Source organism: Lontra canadensis, unplaced genomic scaffold (genome assembly GCF_010015895.1).
Source record: "Lontra canadensis isolate GAN:19392208 unplaced genomic scaffold, GSC_riverotter_1.0 scaffold7, whole genome shotgun sequence".
NCBI lineage: Eukaryota > Metazoa > Chordata > Mammalia > Carnivora > Mustelidae > Lontra > Lontra canadensis.
The window spans coordinates 7676577-7693048 of NW_022631001.1; the positions used below are offsets into that span (position 1 = coordinate 7676577).

At 41.4% G+C, this 16472-nt stretch overlaps 1 protein-coding gene across 2 annotated transcripts in view; it reads left to right on the plus strand.

Moving 5' to 3' along the window:
• The first annotated feature begins 2428 nt into the window (after positions 1 to 2428).
• The window catches only part of SLC36A4 (solute carrier family 36 member 4), a 52056-nt gene continuing 38012 nt past the window's right edge, over positions 2429 to 16472 (plus strand). For both annotated transcript variants that reach the window (XM_032852821.1, XM_032852822.1), the window contains exon 1: positions 2429 to 2592. In XM_032852821.1, coding sequence (XP_032708712.1) covers positions 2541 to 2592 — 52 coding nt within the window. In that variant the 5' untranslated portion in view covers positions 2429 to 2540. The remainder of the gene's footprint in view (positions 2593 to 16472) is intronic.

Sequence of the window (16472 nt, forward strand, 5' to 3'; positions counted from 1 at the left end):
GATGGTGGGGCTGATCCTAGAGTTGTTTGCCATTACAGCCCCTACATCTAGCACCATCTCCCTGGCACATGGAAATTGCTCCATCAACACATTTGGAGACATTAAATATTTCTAAATATTTTCTTTTATGTATTTATGAGGCTAGAGTCAACATCTTTCAACACCAAACGTGCAGGGCACTCTGCCAGGCCCTAACTGAGCCAAAAACACAGACAAAGATATGGCTTCTCTCCTGCAGGGGTTCACAGTATAGCTGTGAACTCAAACTGAATTTGACTTATTTGAGCTGAGACTCAAATAATTATAATACAAGGGGAGATGATTTATAACAGAGATAAAAACAAAGTGCCATGGTCATAAGGGAGGAAATAATCGAGATATAACCCAGGAAGTTAAAGTGAGGAAAGAAAAGAAAAATGGCCGGGGCTATTCAAATGGTTAGATTCTTTATGTCTCTATCCGGATACAGCTTTTCCCCATAACCTCTTCCAATTTGTAAGACCTGGAGAAGAAGTGACAGTATCTTCTCAAGTAGTGGTATATGAAAACCATCATTTTCTTGAGTCTTGGGATCATCCCTCTCATTGGCTGATCTCCTTATCGCTCTGCAAAGACACCGAGTCTAGCTGTCTGCCTCAGCCCAGTCTTCTTCAAAGAAGCCCAGGTCTGTATTACAGGTCAGGCCTTCTCCCTCCACTCTCCCCCCACCCAAACTGCCAGATCTGCTTTCCTGATGCTGAGATTAGAGGACAATGGCTTTGAGCCCCCCATCCCACCATTTTTTTTTTTTTTTTGGCTTTGATCCCTTTTAACACTCAAAGAATAATGCTTCTCTGTCACAACACTGTCCCAAGTATCACAATGGGTGGTTTTATGGACAATTACCGGTCTGATGACTGTTTTATTTCCCACTCATCTCTAACCTAGTCCTTCATCAATGCCGATTAGGGACTATTCTCTAGCCATGGTCTAGAATAGAATTCTTATTTCTCTGTCTTTCCTACATCAGTCTTACTTGTCAGGGACATTTCAAATCAAACGTCTCTTTGGGGTTTGCATGTGGATGTGTGTGAGTGATTGGGGTTGATGTGAGGGAAAACAAATGTTTGTAGCAAATCATCGTTATCACTAGTAAAACCTACAAAGGATGCAACAGGAGGAAAAATTGGATATTATGTAACTGTGTACCTTTTTAATATCAAAATTTTAAATATTTAACACTGTCACCATGTACTTACTGCAGTGCTCTTAGACATTAGATGCCCCCCCACCCCCTGCAAAAAACTTTCCTGAAAAGACCCCACTGAAATGGAACAGACCAATAGAAAAAGTGTTGTCTGACTTGAAAGAACAATGAGATGAAAAAAGAAAATTGAAAGCATTTTCGAAATTAAAATATTTTCCTTTCAAACCCAAAGCTTGCTTCATCTATTGATTCATCAAAACGAATCGGTACACACCTGCGAGGTCCGCTTTGTGTATTGGTTGAGAGTCCTGGCTCTGGCTGCAGATAGAATTCCGTCTTTGCCATTTATTAGTTCCCCGTCCTTGGGCAAGTTACTTAGCTTTGTGTGCCTTTGTAAAATGGATATAAATAATAGAATTATCTAGTATTTATACAGGATTGTCATCAGAATTATGTACAGTGCTTAAGAATATTTGACAGCATATCAGTATAATTCTTTTTTTTAAAAGGTTATTTATTTATTTATTTGACAGACAGAGATCACAAGTAGGCAGAGCAGCAGGCAGAAAGAGAGGAGGAAGCAGGCTCCCCGCTGAGCAGAGAGCCCAGGACTCTGGGATCATGACCTGAGCCGAAGGCAGAGGCTTTAACCCACTGAGCCACCCAGGGGCCCCCATCAGTATAATTATTAATCTTAATTTTCTTTCAGCCCCGAGTGAATGTCAAGTATTTTTGAAGGGCACTGAAAAATCCTTGAAGTGAAACTATTTGATTAAATTAAATCCTAAATGGGAGTGCATCCTGCATCTCTTCTAAAAAGGGGCGCCGGAAGATGGATAGCTAAGGAACAGTCAGAACTCCAACACGGAGAGGGGACAGTCCCCTCCTAGTTTGTGTTCTCCCAGGTACCATACAGAATGCAAAAGCCTTGCAAATAGATGGGCTCCTCAAATTTAAGTTCGTGGTCATCTTTAAAGTCCTCCAGGGAACTAGAGGCCTGGGTTCCCGCCAGCTCTAAAGCTCCCATCCCGGTGATCTCCGCAGCGCCCCTTCTCTCCGGTTATTCCGCCCCTCCCCGCCCCGCCCTGCCTTCCCTCACTCGGGTCTCCAGCCCCAGTGCGGCTCGCCCGCAGCGCCCCGCGAGCCCCAGGGGGGCCCTTCGCGCCCCCAGCACAGCGGCGGGCCGGGCCGCGTCACTGCGCATGCTCCTCACCGCGCGGGTGGGGTGCCGGGGGCCGGGAGGCGGGCGCTGGGCGTGGGTCCCGCTCGGCTGGGAAGGCCTCCGCCTGTCGCGGGCCACGCAGCGGCGGGGGAGCGCGCTCCGGGGCGACGGCGTCCTGGAGACCCCGGCGAGATGGAAGCGGCGGCGCCGGCGGCGGCCGAGGCGGCGGGGCGCGAGGAGCTCGGTGGGTGCTGCGTGCGGGCCGGGGCGCGGGGCCGCGTGCCCGCGGGATGCGCCCGGGGGCCCGGGCAGACGCTCGGCCTCGGCCAGGGAGGCGGCTGCTGGCGCCGGGCCGCCGCCGCTCCTCCCCATGCGCGTGGCCGGGCCGCATCCGGCGCCGAGCGGCTGGTCGCCGGACCCCGATAGTGGCGGGTGGCCTTCCCGGGGCCACTGGGTGTTTCTGGTCGGGGCTTTTGGGGTGGTGGGTCGGGCACGGGTTTGGAATGAAAACCCAGCCGAGCAAACCTCCCCGAACATGGGGTGAGTTGAGGCTGGGGAGGTGACCGACCTGGGGACCGCACCCGCGCAGGAACCCGCTGACTGGGGAGCTGGGCCGGTGACGAGAGGGGCCTACAAAGGGCATCGGATGGGCGCGCGCGCGCGCGAGTGTGTGTATGTTGGGGGCTGGGGTGCGTTGTGTATGCAAAGGCAAGCGAGAGTCTGCGCTGTGACTCTCACTGTTTTCTCCAGGGGTGCTTGACGGCTTTCGCACGCCGCAGCCCCATTCTGAGTCCTGGGTGAATCCTTCATTTACCCTGTGCCACCCCCGAAGTGGCGAGCTGACCGGACCCGACGGGAGATACCTGTAGCTGGCTCACTAGCCAAAGTTTGTTTTCCTGCTGTCCTCCGGGCTTATCTGGTCTTATCTTCCTGGCCCCTGGGAATGCAAAACCTTGTTTATGGTTTCCTGCCATCAGCAGGGATACAAAAGCAAGAGTCAGGGCAGTACTGTCATTTCCCCTGCCAGTGATATGCATTCTATTTAGGAATATTTTTAATTCGGTCCTGAATGATTAAATGATTTTTTAAAAGTTGAGCTTTTTAAAGCAACACTTCATTATAGTGACTGATAGGTTGGCGTTCCTGTAATAATGGGCAGGGCACTCTGCAGGTAATTTCTTTGAAATCATAATAAGGGTAGAAATAAACTTAGCATTTTATTGATTGTTTACTGTGTGTCAAGCAGCCGGCTAAGTTCTTTACATATGCATTGTTTCCTTTAATCTTTAACACAATTGGGTGAGGTAGATGCTATTATTATCCCCATTATGGTAATTTTAAGTTAATTAATAGCAGAACCCAGATATGAACCCAGGTTTATCTGACTGAAATTCATTAAAAACACATCTTAGGATGTGGAGAAATGTGCGTTCTCCTGCGTTACTGGTAAGAGCAGTGTAGTGTCTTTATCCTTAAAAAGGCACATATCCTTTGACCCAGCAATTTTACTTACAGAAATATTTCCCAAGGTAATAGGTCAGGTAACAAAATACTTAACATCGAGAGATGTTCACAACATTATTTGTAGTTGAGAAAATATAGTAACTATCTAACTGTCCAGTTAAAGGAAGATGGGTGAATTGTAATAGAGCTGTATGGTCATGTGCTGAGTAGCCATTAAAAGTAGTGTGGAAAGATGTTTACCATATACATTTTTATTAACTGAAAAAGGTTCCAAGTTATTTCTTATAAATTATGTATTCAACACATATTCAACAAGCTTCTCTTATGTGCCAGACGCTGTTTTAGGCACTTGGGATACATCTGTGAACAACACAGATCAAGATTCCTGTTCTTGTGGGGGTTGTATTCTAGTAAGAAGACACAGACAATGAAGAGTAAAGACAATAATCAACTAATTATGTATTATGTTAAGTGAAAAGTGCTGTGGAGAAAAGGGCAGAGTAAGAGAAGTCAGAGTCAGGGTGGAGGCTGGACAGTTAACTGTATTTTATGAAATGGTCAGGATGGATCGTATTGAAGAGGTGAGGTTTGTGTAAAGACTTGGAAGGGTTGAGGAAACTAGTCAAGTGGGTATCTGGGGAAAGACATTCCAGGTAGAACAAATGGCTGAATAAAGACAAATAGCAAAGAGGCAAAGATGGCTGAAGTGGGATGGTCAAGATGGTGATGGGGCCAGGTTATGTAGGGTTTTCGGGGTTGTGTAAAGACTTTGGCTGTTATTCTGAGAGAAGGGGGAGCCAGTGTAGGGTTTCAGCAGAGAAATGACATAATCTGACTTGAATTCTAAAAAGATTACACTGCTGCTGTGGGAAAAATAGACTCTAAGGGGCTGAAGTAGCAGCAGATGGGTATTTCTGAAATGCAAGAAAGAAATGCACATGTTCCTCACAGAAGTATGCTTGTATTAGTGGGAGTGGATAGAAATGGTTAGACTCTGGATATACTTAAAAGTAGAACCAGCATGATTTCCTAACAGATTGGGAAAGGATTGAGAGTGAAACAGGAAACAAAGATGACTCCAGGGACCTGAGTATCCAGAAGAATGAATTTGCCATCAACTCAGATGTTACGGTGGTTTTGTAGAATGTCTACAGATTTTTTGATATTTGTCTCTTCGAAAGGAAGAACTTAATTTTCTTCCCTTGCAGTGTTGATTGGATTTAGTAATTTGCTACTAGTCGATAGATTATGGTGGGCGTGATAATGTGTGACTTCAAAGTGAGATCCTGAAAGACACTGTGCCTTGCTCTCTCTTTTTTGGATCACTCACTTGGAGGGAAGGCCAGCTGCCATGTTGTGAGGACACTCAAACAGGTGTTGAGTGAACAATTTATTTCTAGAGTTAGTGAAAGGTCTGGTCTAGAGATACAAATTTGGAAGTCATCAGCATGTAGATAGTATTTAAAGCCGTGGGACTGAACGATAATGTACAGGAGGTGAGTGTATTTGTGTATATTCTAAAATGTTACCAGTGGTTATTTCTGGGTGGTGAGGTAATTTTAATTTCAGAAATGTTGCTTATTTATATATATATTCTGATCTTCTACAGTGACCACATATTATTTAATTTAAAAAAGATTTTTAAAAAATTGGGTATGTATGTAAAAGGCACTGGTAGAATTGTTAAGATACAGGTTTCCTTAAGCTATACAAATGTTATTTGTATAGCATAGGAACTATACTTTATTTCGTAGGCAGTGGGGACCTCTGGAAGTTTCTTGCTGTGCATGTTTTTCAGAAATGAATAAGATAGTTACTGTTTCTATCTTAACATATATAGTAGTTTATAGATTTGGATAGCTACATTATTTTGTATTAACAAAAAATTTTTCTACTTTGTTTTCGTTTGTCCATTGTCAAAATAGAAGTGATTTCCTTTATTTTGCTATTATAAAAGTAAAAACGTTTATTACTTTCTTCTTCTTTTGGATTAGCCAGAGAAAGACAGTAAAAAGTACTCATGATCCCATTGCCCATCTCCATCCTTGTTAACTTATTCCCATTTAAAAAAAAATTGTTTATTTTAGAGAAAGTGAGAGAGAACAGTGGGAGGGCAGAAGGAGAGGGAGAGAATCTCAAGTCACCTGGGCACTGACGTGAGCTTGACACAGGCTCATGCTGATGTCCTTGAGATCTTGACCTGAGCTGAAATTAAGAATCCTGTGCTTGGGCGCCTGGGTGGCTCAGTGAGTTAAGCCTCTGCCTTCAGCTCAGGTCATGATCTCAGGGTCCTGGGATGGAGCCCCCCACCGGGCTCTCTGCTCAGCGGGGAGCCTGCTTTCCCTACTCTCTGCCTGCCTGCCTCACTGCCTACTTGTGATCTCTGTCAAATAAATAAGTAAAATCTTAAAAAAAAAAAAAAAATCCCATGCTTAACTGACTGAGACACCCATGCACCCCTTATTCCCATTTTTGGTATATTTCCTTGCTTCCATTTTAAATTAACTTTTTAAAACATTGAATTAATACTGTGGTTATCTAGCACTTTTTTTTTTTTTTAAAGATTGTAATTTATTTATTTGACAAAGAGAGATCACATGTAGGCAGAGAGGCAGGCAGGAGTGGGGGGCAGGTAGGCTCCCTGCTGAGAAGAGAGCCGAATGTGGGGCTCGATCCCAGCACCCTCAGACCATGACCTGAGCTGAAGGCAGAGGCTTAACTCACTGAGCCACCCAGGCACCCCTGTGCAGCTTTTTCACACTCAGTATGATATACTTTTCCCTGTTTTACTCAGACTTCAAAACTATAATTTAACATCACTGTAATACTTCATAAAGTGGAGGTCTGTAGTTAATTTTGCAATTTCCTGATTGCTGCACATTTAGGTTGTTTCCAAATTTTCAACATTTATAATGTTTCAATAGACATCTTTGTGCAGAAATTCTTTTTTTCTATATACTGGCTCGTCAGAAGTGGAATTAGTAGGTGAAAGGATAAACATTTTTAAGATTTCAAGACCTATTGCTAAATTAATGTGGTTTTCTTTAATTCTAACTACAAATAAAAATTTAGGTTGATTTTGGGTTAGGAGATTGAGGTTGAGACAGTTGTGTGGGCAGGCAGTAGAAGAGATGAAACAAGTACTACCTAACCTAAGAATGTTCCAGTTTCATGCCGCATTAATGTATATGTATGTTACATCGTGTATGGTATATAATATTAAATTAAGCTAGTGTCTCTTTATTCATCTATAATTTTTCCATTTGTAAATAGAAATAACTGTGTTTAGGTGGTTTGGTTTCCATTAATAGTGTTTTATCATATAAGGCATTCATTATTAATTCTTATCTGTAGTGATCACATAGCACTTTTTAGAACTGCCAGTTCAGTACTAAGTACTAAGCGAAAAATTATGGCAAGACATGGACAAATAGTAGACTTTGTAATGTAAATTGTATTTTGTAACTTTTGATTATATTGCATAAGTGTTCAGATTTTTATTCCAAACCTTCTTAATTTTGTTAAAGGTTTTACCATGTTAAGCTTTTAAGTGTTTGTGTCTTCCCCTAGTTTGTGTTTCCTTCTGGCTGGTGTACCACATTTTGCCTACTCAAATTTTGCCTATTATAGCAGTTTGTAGGTTCATAAATGCTCAGAATTATTAATCACTGACAATTTCTAGTCAAAGATTTACAGTTAAAATCCTATACAGCATAATTTGTTTCTGATACATCATCGTGGGGGCGCCTGGGTGACGCAGTTGGTTAAGCATCTGACTCTTGGTTTCAGCTCAAGTCTTGATCTTAGGGTCCTGAGATTGAGCTCTGTGCCGAGCAGAGTCTGCTTGAGATTCTCTTTCCCTCTGCCCCTTCTCCCTGAACCCCCTACACATGCATGCACGGTCTCTCAAGTAAAAATAAATAAATAAATCTTTAAGAAAAAATAATCTCTCAGGGTACCTGGGTGGCTACGTAGGTTAAGCCTCTGCCTTTGGCTCTGTCATGATCTCAGGGTCCTGGGATCAAGTCCCACATCGGGCTCCCTGCTGAGCGGGGAGCTTGCCTCTCTCTCTCCTTCTGCCCCTCCCCACTGCTTGTGTGCTCTCTCTCTCTCTGTGTCTCTCAGATAAATTAAATCTTAAAAAATGGGGTGCCTAGGTGGCTCAGTGGGTTAAAGCCTCTGCCTTCGGCTCGGGTCATGATCCTAGGGTCCTGGGATCGAGCCCCACATCGGGCTCTCTGCTTAGCAGGGAGCCTGCTTCCTCCTCTCTCTGCCTGCCTCTCTGCCTACTTGTGATCTCTGTCTTTAAAAAAATTCTTAAAAAAAAAACAAACAAAAACTATCTTTGTGTAGGAAGGGGAAGAAAACTAGTATTTATTGAAGACTTACATCCCAAGGATTAGGCTATGTGCTTCCTGAATGTTACCTCATTTCATTACCATAAAACCCCTGTGAGGTAGAAGTTACTACTCTCATTTTACACATGAGAAGATAGACCCTGGTTAAAATACATATCAGATCATATCACTCCTCTGCACAAAACTCTCTATTGCTGTGCTGTCCAGTGCCATCGTCTTTAGCCCTGTGTACATTTGAAATGTGGTTTGTCCAAATTAAAATCTGTTGTAAGTGTAATGCACACTGGATTTCCAAGACTTACTATGAAAAATAGAATGTAAAATGTCTGGTTAGTAATTTTTTATGTTGACTGCATTTTGAAATGATAATGTTTTGATCTATTGAGTTGCATAAGATCTATTATTAAATTAATTTTACCTGCTGCTTTTCCCTCATCTTAAAAATATAAATATTAGAAAAAGTTAAGTTATTTCTGGCTCACATTATGTTTCTGTTGTACAGCACTGCTGTAGGTGGCTTTCCTATCACTCAGAATGGTCTGCAAAGTGGTGTTCCATCTGTCTTCTCTAACCTCTCACCCTCCTCCTTGTCCTCTCCTCGTCCTCTCCTCTCTGGTTACTCTGGACTCCTTCCTACTTAAACACACTGGGCTCTCTACACCTTGGAGCTTTTGCCTTTGTTGTTCCCACTGCCTGATTGCTCTTCCCCCAGATATCCACAATATTTACCACATCTTTGGGTCTTCTTTAAAATCCTTCTTTCTCCAGGAGAGCTAATTTGGCTGTCCTAACTGAAACTACAGGCTCTCCCTCCCAATCCCTAGTTTCCTTCTGAGTATCGAACACTAGCATGCTCCCTATTTTACTCACTTACTGTCTCTTTCCATTACTAGAATTTGAGCTCCATGAGGTTAAGAATTTCTCTTAGTTGTAGGAATTGCTTTTTTCCAGCATCTTTGAGTGCCTGACACATAGGTGTTAATACTTGTGAAACTGAACTGGAAAGGATGGCAACCTCTTGTGTGAGTGTGTTCCATCAGGAGGCACCGGTCTTCTGTGATGGGGGCTCCTGGTAGTAGATGTTGGGGAGAGGCCATGCCATTCCATTCGTGGAGGCTCTTGAGCGAGCCGTGCTCACGCCTCTGCATGGCCCCTGCTGTGTGCTCCCCCGGTGGTGCTCACATGCCCAAAGCTGTCCTTGTGCTCACCACCTCTCTCTTCTCTAGCAGACCCAAAGGCAAGACCTTCAGAGTTTATTGTGCCAAGAAAGGCAACTCCCATGTCTTACTCAGTGCAGGCTTTTAGAACAAAATACCTTCAGTTGGGTGACTGAAACCACAGACATTTCTTTTTCAGGGCTCTGAGGGAGGGGGAAGTCCAAGAGCAAATGCCCGCTGATTCGGTTCCTGGTGAGAGCCCTCTTCCTGGTTTACCGATGGCCATGTTCTTGCTGCGTCCTCACATGCTAAGAAGTGTCCTCTTCTTAGAAGGACACCTTAGGACTTTATCTAACCCTCATTACATGCCAAAGGCCCTATCTCCCCAACACTATCCCATTGGGGGATGGGGTTTTAATGCATGAATTTTAGGGGGACGCAAACATTCGGTCTAAAACATCTGCTGATGGCTTCCACATACACATCTTTCTGGTTTTCTGCAATGGAATGGGTCCAGGAGAGATGAGGGACACAGTTCTACCCACTGCCCACCCCCCCCACCTCTCTGACCTGGAGTTCAGAGGAATGGGCGGTGGGAAGAGTAGTAGGAGATAAGATCAGAGAGGGTAACAGTGACACCACAGTGTGCAATAAGCCAGGGAAGGACATGGTGGGTGGGCGTGCTTTCCTTGACCCTGAGCCAGAAGCTGCTCACCAGGAAGGGGTTGTGGGTCTTGACAAGACTGATTTGAAAATTTTAATCTTTCGCTTACAATTTTGGATATCTCTTGTACCAAACTCAGTGCAGCCTTTGATCATTCCTTTTCAGTTGCTTTTGCCAACTTTTTACTTGAATTTAAAATGTAGGTGGACCTCTATTATTCTGTGTTCAGTTCTGTTCTCCATACAGTCTCTGAGTGACCTCATCCTGCCTTTTGATCCCAGTTATTTCTTATCTACCTTCCGATGTAATTCTCAGATCTTTATATTTAGCCCCAAGTTTTCTTCTTACTTCTAGACCCTGTTTCTGACCGCTCATTCAGGATATAATTTCAGTTCACATGATTTAAAAATTCAACTCGTATTTCCTCCTTAACATGCCGCGTTCTCTTTTATGCATTTATTTGTCCCTCATCTCCTGCCTTCCAGATATCGAGGGTACACTAGCAGACAAGTCGGACATCACTGCTGTCCCTTCATGGAGAATGCAGACAAATAGAATGGGCCATTACAATACAGTGTATTACACCCACGGGAGACACTTCAGCCAGGCTAGGGGTGAAGGAGGCTACTGGGAGGTGGTGGTGTCTAAACAGACCTGAAAGATGAGCAAGGAAGAGTTAGACTAAGTGGTTAGACAAAATTGGAAGGGAAGAACAGGGAACGGGAAAATAGAGTATGATTCAGGAGGGAACAGCATATGTGAAGGCCAGAAGCAAGAGAAAAAAGGCCACTAAGGGAAGAGAAATCATTCCCTATGGCAGAACTAAAGTCACCAGACTAGCTTAGATTCCCAGAACTAGTGCTGGTACGATTGGGATTCAGCTCAGGCTCTTAAATTTGAGCTCAGGGCTCTGGACCACAGGACACTGTGTCTCCCTGTGTTTCCTTTCTCAGGGACATTAGCATCCATTCTGTTTTCGCCACTGTGGTTACCTAGGAAGCATCCTCTGTTCCGTTATCTTCCACGTCTAGTTGGTCAGCTAGTCTTGTTGTGTCTCTCCTCTAAATAACCATTCTCTTCTCTTCAACCAAGCCAGCTAAATTCAGGCCCTCACCCGTCTCTTGCCTGCACTGTGTGCTGATTGGCCTCGCTGAGACCAGTCCTGCCGTTTTTCCAGTTGATCCTGACACTGCTGCCGAGGTGATGCTACCCAAATGCACATCTGACCGCTTCACCTTGCATTCTTTCTCCGGCTTTTCACAGCCTCTAAGATCAAGTCCAGAGTCCCTAGCATGATTCAGAAAATCTTTTCAAGCTTTCCAGCTGATCTTCTGCCATCTACACAGGCATTCAGTAACTCTAAAGATAACCAAGCAGGTGCATATGCTCCAACCTGGAATGTCCCACTCATTCTCATGGCTTATACCAGTGTTAAAACCTCTTGCAAAGAATTCAAGAGTTAAATATAAGAAGACAGTATTACTGCATTTTCCTATACTGTATGCTAAACTTTGGAACAAAAATACAGTTTCTTATTTTTTATTGAAGTATTACCTGGAGCGTCTGAAAGTCATAAGTGACTGGTTGAGACTCTCTTTATTAATAAATCTCATCCTCAGAAATCCAGGCCTCAGTGGGCTCTTGTCATTTAAAGATGCAACTTCTTGGGTATGTAAGTATATCACTTTCTCAGATACTTGTAGTTAGGTGTCTTTGAATGTATTCTTTAGAGTCAGTAACTATTTTATATCATTCAAGTTAATGTAATCAGGCCTAAAACCCGATTTCTTCACCTACTCTTAGTTTACTTCGTTTAACAGATGTGTATTTCTTAGTATGTAATGTCAACTAAATAATATAGGTGAAATCGCAGAGAAAGTCTTAGACAGTTTTTTTTAAATCTAGTTTTTAAAAATATGTTTAAGCATATACTTAGAACTTAGCTAATGATGTTTCATAATGCTTTAATGGTCTATTCGAAACAGTTTATAAATGTGTACTTCTTAAATTCCTAACATTGTTAAGAATTACTTTTATTTCAAATAGTTTCAACTTTTAAAAAATTGACTCTTTAATCTCATTGTTGTAGTTCAAGAAGCTTCCTGGAATTATTAAATTTTTATTAAGGCTTTAAAGGTGAAGGGTGAGACAAATGGATTTAGACCAAAGAAATAAAAGTTACTTTTCAAGTAAGTCATATTTAATGTTTCCTAGACCACATAAAGTTGGGAAATAATGAATTTAAGAAGTGAGGAAAAGTTTAAACCATAAGGGATTTACACTGTTAAAATTAAATAAGACAGTTGCTACTCAGTATCAATTTGTTAAGAGTGACTGAGAGCCCAACTAACTCTTAGTTGGGAATTTGAGGGCACCTTATAATCCCATTTTAAAAACTTGATCCTGTGAATTATGGAACTAGTAGAACTAGTACTAAAGATTATTTTAACACTTCTAGAAATTCAGGTTTAACTAAAAGATACAAAAAATAAATTATCTGGTGATGACATTAAAAGTAAACTTACCCTTCAGAGTTCATATTTTTTTAAGTTGGGAGAAAACTTCTTTCCTGACTTGCCATTGCAGCTGTGATCTCTTGGGAGGTATACTTCAAATAACAGATTGTTCAGTTTTTGAGATATTGATGGTGATAGCTGTCTTTATGGAGAATTTAAATAGTGTGCTTAGTATACACAAAACATACTGTACATCCTCTGGCAGAAAGAAATTAGTTCAAATAACTGACAATTTGAATAACTGAATGAATAAAAATGCAAATGAACTCAAGAGTCAGCAAGGGCAATGAAATGAAATTTGGAGTGAAAATATTAACATGATTCTATTTAAAGATGATATAACAAATAATGATGATTGTTATCAATTAAATTCATATTGAAGTCCTACCCTTCAGTCCCTAAGTGACCTTATTTGACAGTAGGATCATTGTAGATGTAAATAGTTAAGATAAGGCCACACTGGAGTGGGGTGGGACACTAATCCAGTATGACTTGTGTCTTTATAATAAGGGTAAGTTAAGACACAGACACGCCTGCTGGGAGAATGCCCTATGAACTTGAAAGCCTCCATCTCTAACCAAGGAGAAGAGCCGAGAACCGATCCTTCTCTCCCACCCCTCGAAGGAACCAACCATACCAACATCTTCATTTTGGACTTCTAGCCTCCAAAGCTATTAGATAATAAATTTCAGTTCTTGAAGCTACCCACTTTGAAGTACCTTGTTAGGCAGCCCTAGTGGTTTTACAAAATAAAGTACAATTTTCTTTGTATAGAACATAACAGAAAATGATACAGAATCTGTTCAAACCAAAGATGACCATAATCTGTAATACTAAAAACACTGGAATAAATGTGACATAGCTCCCTAATACTGAGAAACACTTAATTTTCACTGTTTGCAGGTTTAGACTGAGCCACTTTGAAATCCCACAGAATAATCTGTGGAGAATGTCCGGCAGGTCAGAGGGTTAGAAAAACTACCCAAAGATGAAGTTGGGAATTTGAATTCTAGAAAATCCTCATTAATTTAGACTCAGGGCGTTTGGAGTTTTTGATATAATTCATTGGATTTTATTTCACACATACTAGTAACATTATTAGAAGAAGAATATATATTTTTAAGAGATTTCTTTATTTATTTTAGAGAGTGTGAAAGTGATTGGGGGAGGGGCAGAGGAAAAGGAAGAGAGAATCTCAAGTACACTTGCTTCTGAACGCAGACCTGATGTGGGGCTTGATCCCAGGACCTTGAGATCATGACCTGAGCTGAAATTAAGAGTCATATGCTTAACCGACTGAGCCATCTGGGTGGCCCTAGAGGAAGAATATTTAAATGACTTCAGAATAGACTATTTTCAAGCATTTTTTTTCCCAGTGGTTTATTTTTTAAATTGTAGTATGAACACTTAACATGAGATCTAGGCCTCTTAACAGATAATAAGTGCACAGTACCGTGTTGTCATCCATAGGCACAATGTTGTCTGTCCGATCTCTAGAATTTACTCACCTTGCATGCCTGAAATTTTACACATCTTGATTAGCAGCTCCCTGTTCTCCCCTCCCCACTGGTAACCACCACACTAGTCTTTGCTTCTATGAGTTAGACTATTTTAGATCCTCATATAGGTGGAATCATGGTATTTGAACTTCTGTGACTAGCCTGTTTCATTTAGCCTAATGTCTTTAAGGTTCATCCATGTTGTTGCATATTGCAGAATTTCTTTTTGAAGACTATATAATATTCCACTGTAAGTAGACATCTACTTTCTTTATCCATTTATCTGTCAGTGCCCATTGTTTCTACGTGCTGGGCCTTGTGACTAGCACTAAACTAAGCATGGAAGTATTAGCCTCTCTTCAAGTCCCTGATTTCAGTAGTGTTGGATGAATCCTCAGAAGTGGGACTGCGGGTCATATGGTTCTTCTGTTTTTAGATTTTTGAGGAATCTCTGTACTGTTTTCCTTCACAGCCACAATATTTTGCATTCCTACTACCTGTGTGCAAGCGTTCCTGTTTTGCCACTTGCTCACCAATACTTGTTGGCCTCTGTTTTTTTATAATGACCACCCTAAGTATGAAGTGGTATTTTATTGTGGTTTTAATTTGCATTTCCTTGATGATTAGTGAAATTGAACATCTTTTCATAAACCTGTTGAGTATTTGTATGTCTTCTTTGGAGAAATATCAGTTCAAATCTTTAGATAATTTATTAATTGGTTCTCTAGGTTTTTTTTTTTTCTTTGCTCTTGGGTTGTAGGAGTTTCATATATATTTTAGAAATTAACCTTTTATCAAATAATATAGTTTGCAAATATTCTCTCCCATTCTGTAGGTTGGCTTTTCACTATGTTGATTGTTTTCTTTGGTGTGCAGAAGCTTTTTAGTTTAATGTAGTCCCACTTGCCTATTTTTGCTTTTGTTGCCTGTGCTTTTGGTGTCCTATCCATGAAATCATTGCCAAAACCAACATATGAAGCTTTCTCAAGTATCCAAGTCTTTAATACATTTTGAGTTGATTTTTATGTATGGTGTGAGATAAATACCCACTTTCATTCTTGTGCATGTGGATATTCAGTTTTCCTAGGACCATTTGTTGAGGAGACTTTTTTCAGTTGTGCATTCCTGGCACCCTTGTCAAAAATCAGTTGACCATATACGCATAGATTGATTTCTGGGCTCTCTGTGCTGCTTCATTGGTCTGTATGTCTATCTTTATGCCAGTGTGATACTGTTTTGATTACAAAAGACCCCAAATACCCAAAACAATCTCGACAACGAAGAGCAAAGCTGATCATACTTCCTGATTTCAAAATGCATTACAAAAATATATAATACAAAGCTAAAGCATCTTCCAGTATCTCAAAGAATAACATTACTTTTATGAAAAAACGCTGTCATGTGTTCCAGTTAGTACTGGGATAATGGAGGCTACCTAAATCCTAATTTCTTCATGTGTCCTTCCCCCAGAACCTGTTAATTCAAAAAGAAGCACAAGTAAACCATTCATGAAGTTGTTCTTTTAGCATTCGTAGGAGACAAAGCTACCACAAACCTCACATTATAAATAGAAAAAAAAAATAGCATATTTCAGAGTTCCTGCTGCTGCTGCAAGGACTCTTTATTAAAGAGAGTTGTATAGAATCTCTGGAAGAGAGGAGAGGGCATTAGGACATGTAGTCACACAGCAGCCTCTGCAAAACAATGCTTCTGGAGAAGGAGATAAAAGGAGCAGTTGAGATGTCCCTCTAATACATGGAGGTGAAAAGAAAGAAGGAAGTAAGGGGCAGGGGGTGGAGGGTGGGTAGGGAATTGAATATCCTGCAGAAATGAAGAGAACTAGAGATACACCAGTTGCTCCCTGTAACCCCAGTAAGTCAACATCATTCCTATGCCGACGGAAGGCACTATTCTCAAATTAGGATCCCTGTCCATGAACTGTCTAGCGGTAGGCAAAATCATAAATAAATAATAAAGTACAAGGTGTCCAAGGGAAAATGTATTGAAATGAAAGTTTAATAAAATTCATTTAATTTCGAAGGAGAATTTAAATGAGGTAAAGGAAGACTTTACAAGGGTCAGAGAGAAAGTGGTTGAAATGGAAGGTGGGCAGAGGAGATCTGACATACATTTGGAAGCTCTAAAGAAGAAAAACAAATATTTGAACTAAATAAATAGTCAAAGCCATAATCCAAGAAAAATTTCTAGAAATAAGAGAAAACCTAAATCTATGTATTAAAAAGGCCCACAGATCCCTGGGAAAATTGACTCGGAATGCTTAAGCCCAGGACATATCATGGTAAAACCATTAGATCTTAAAGTCAAAGAGAAATTCCTCAGGATCTCAAGCAAAGAACACAGTATGTAATGGCTAAAAAAATTGGTTTGGCATTAGACTGCTCAAGAGTAGCTTAGACAGCAAGGCTAGAGTGGAACAGCATTTTCAAGAAACCCAAGGATAGCGAG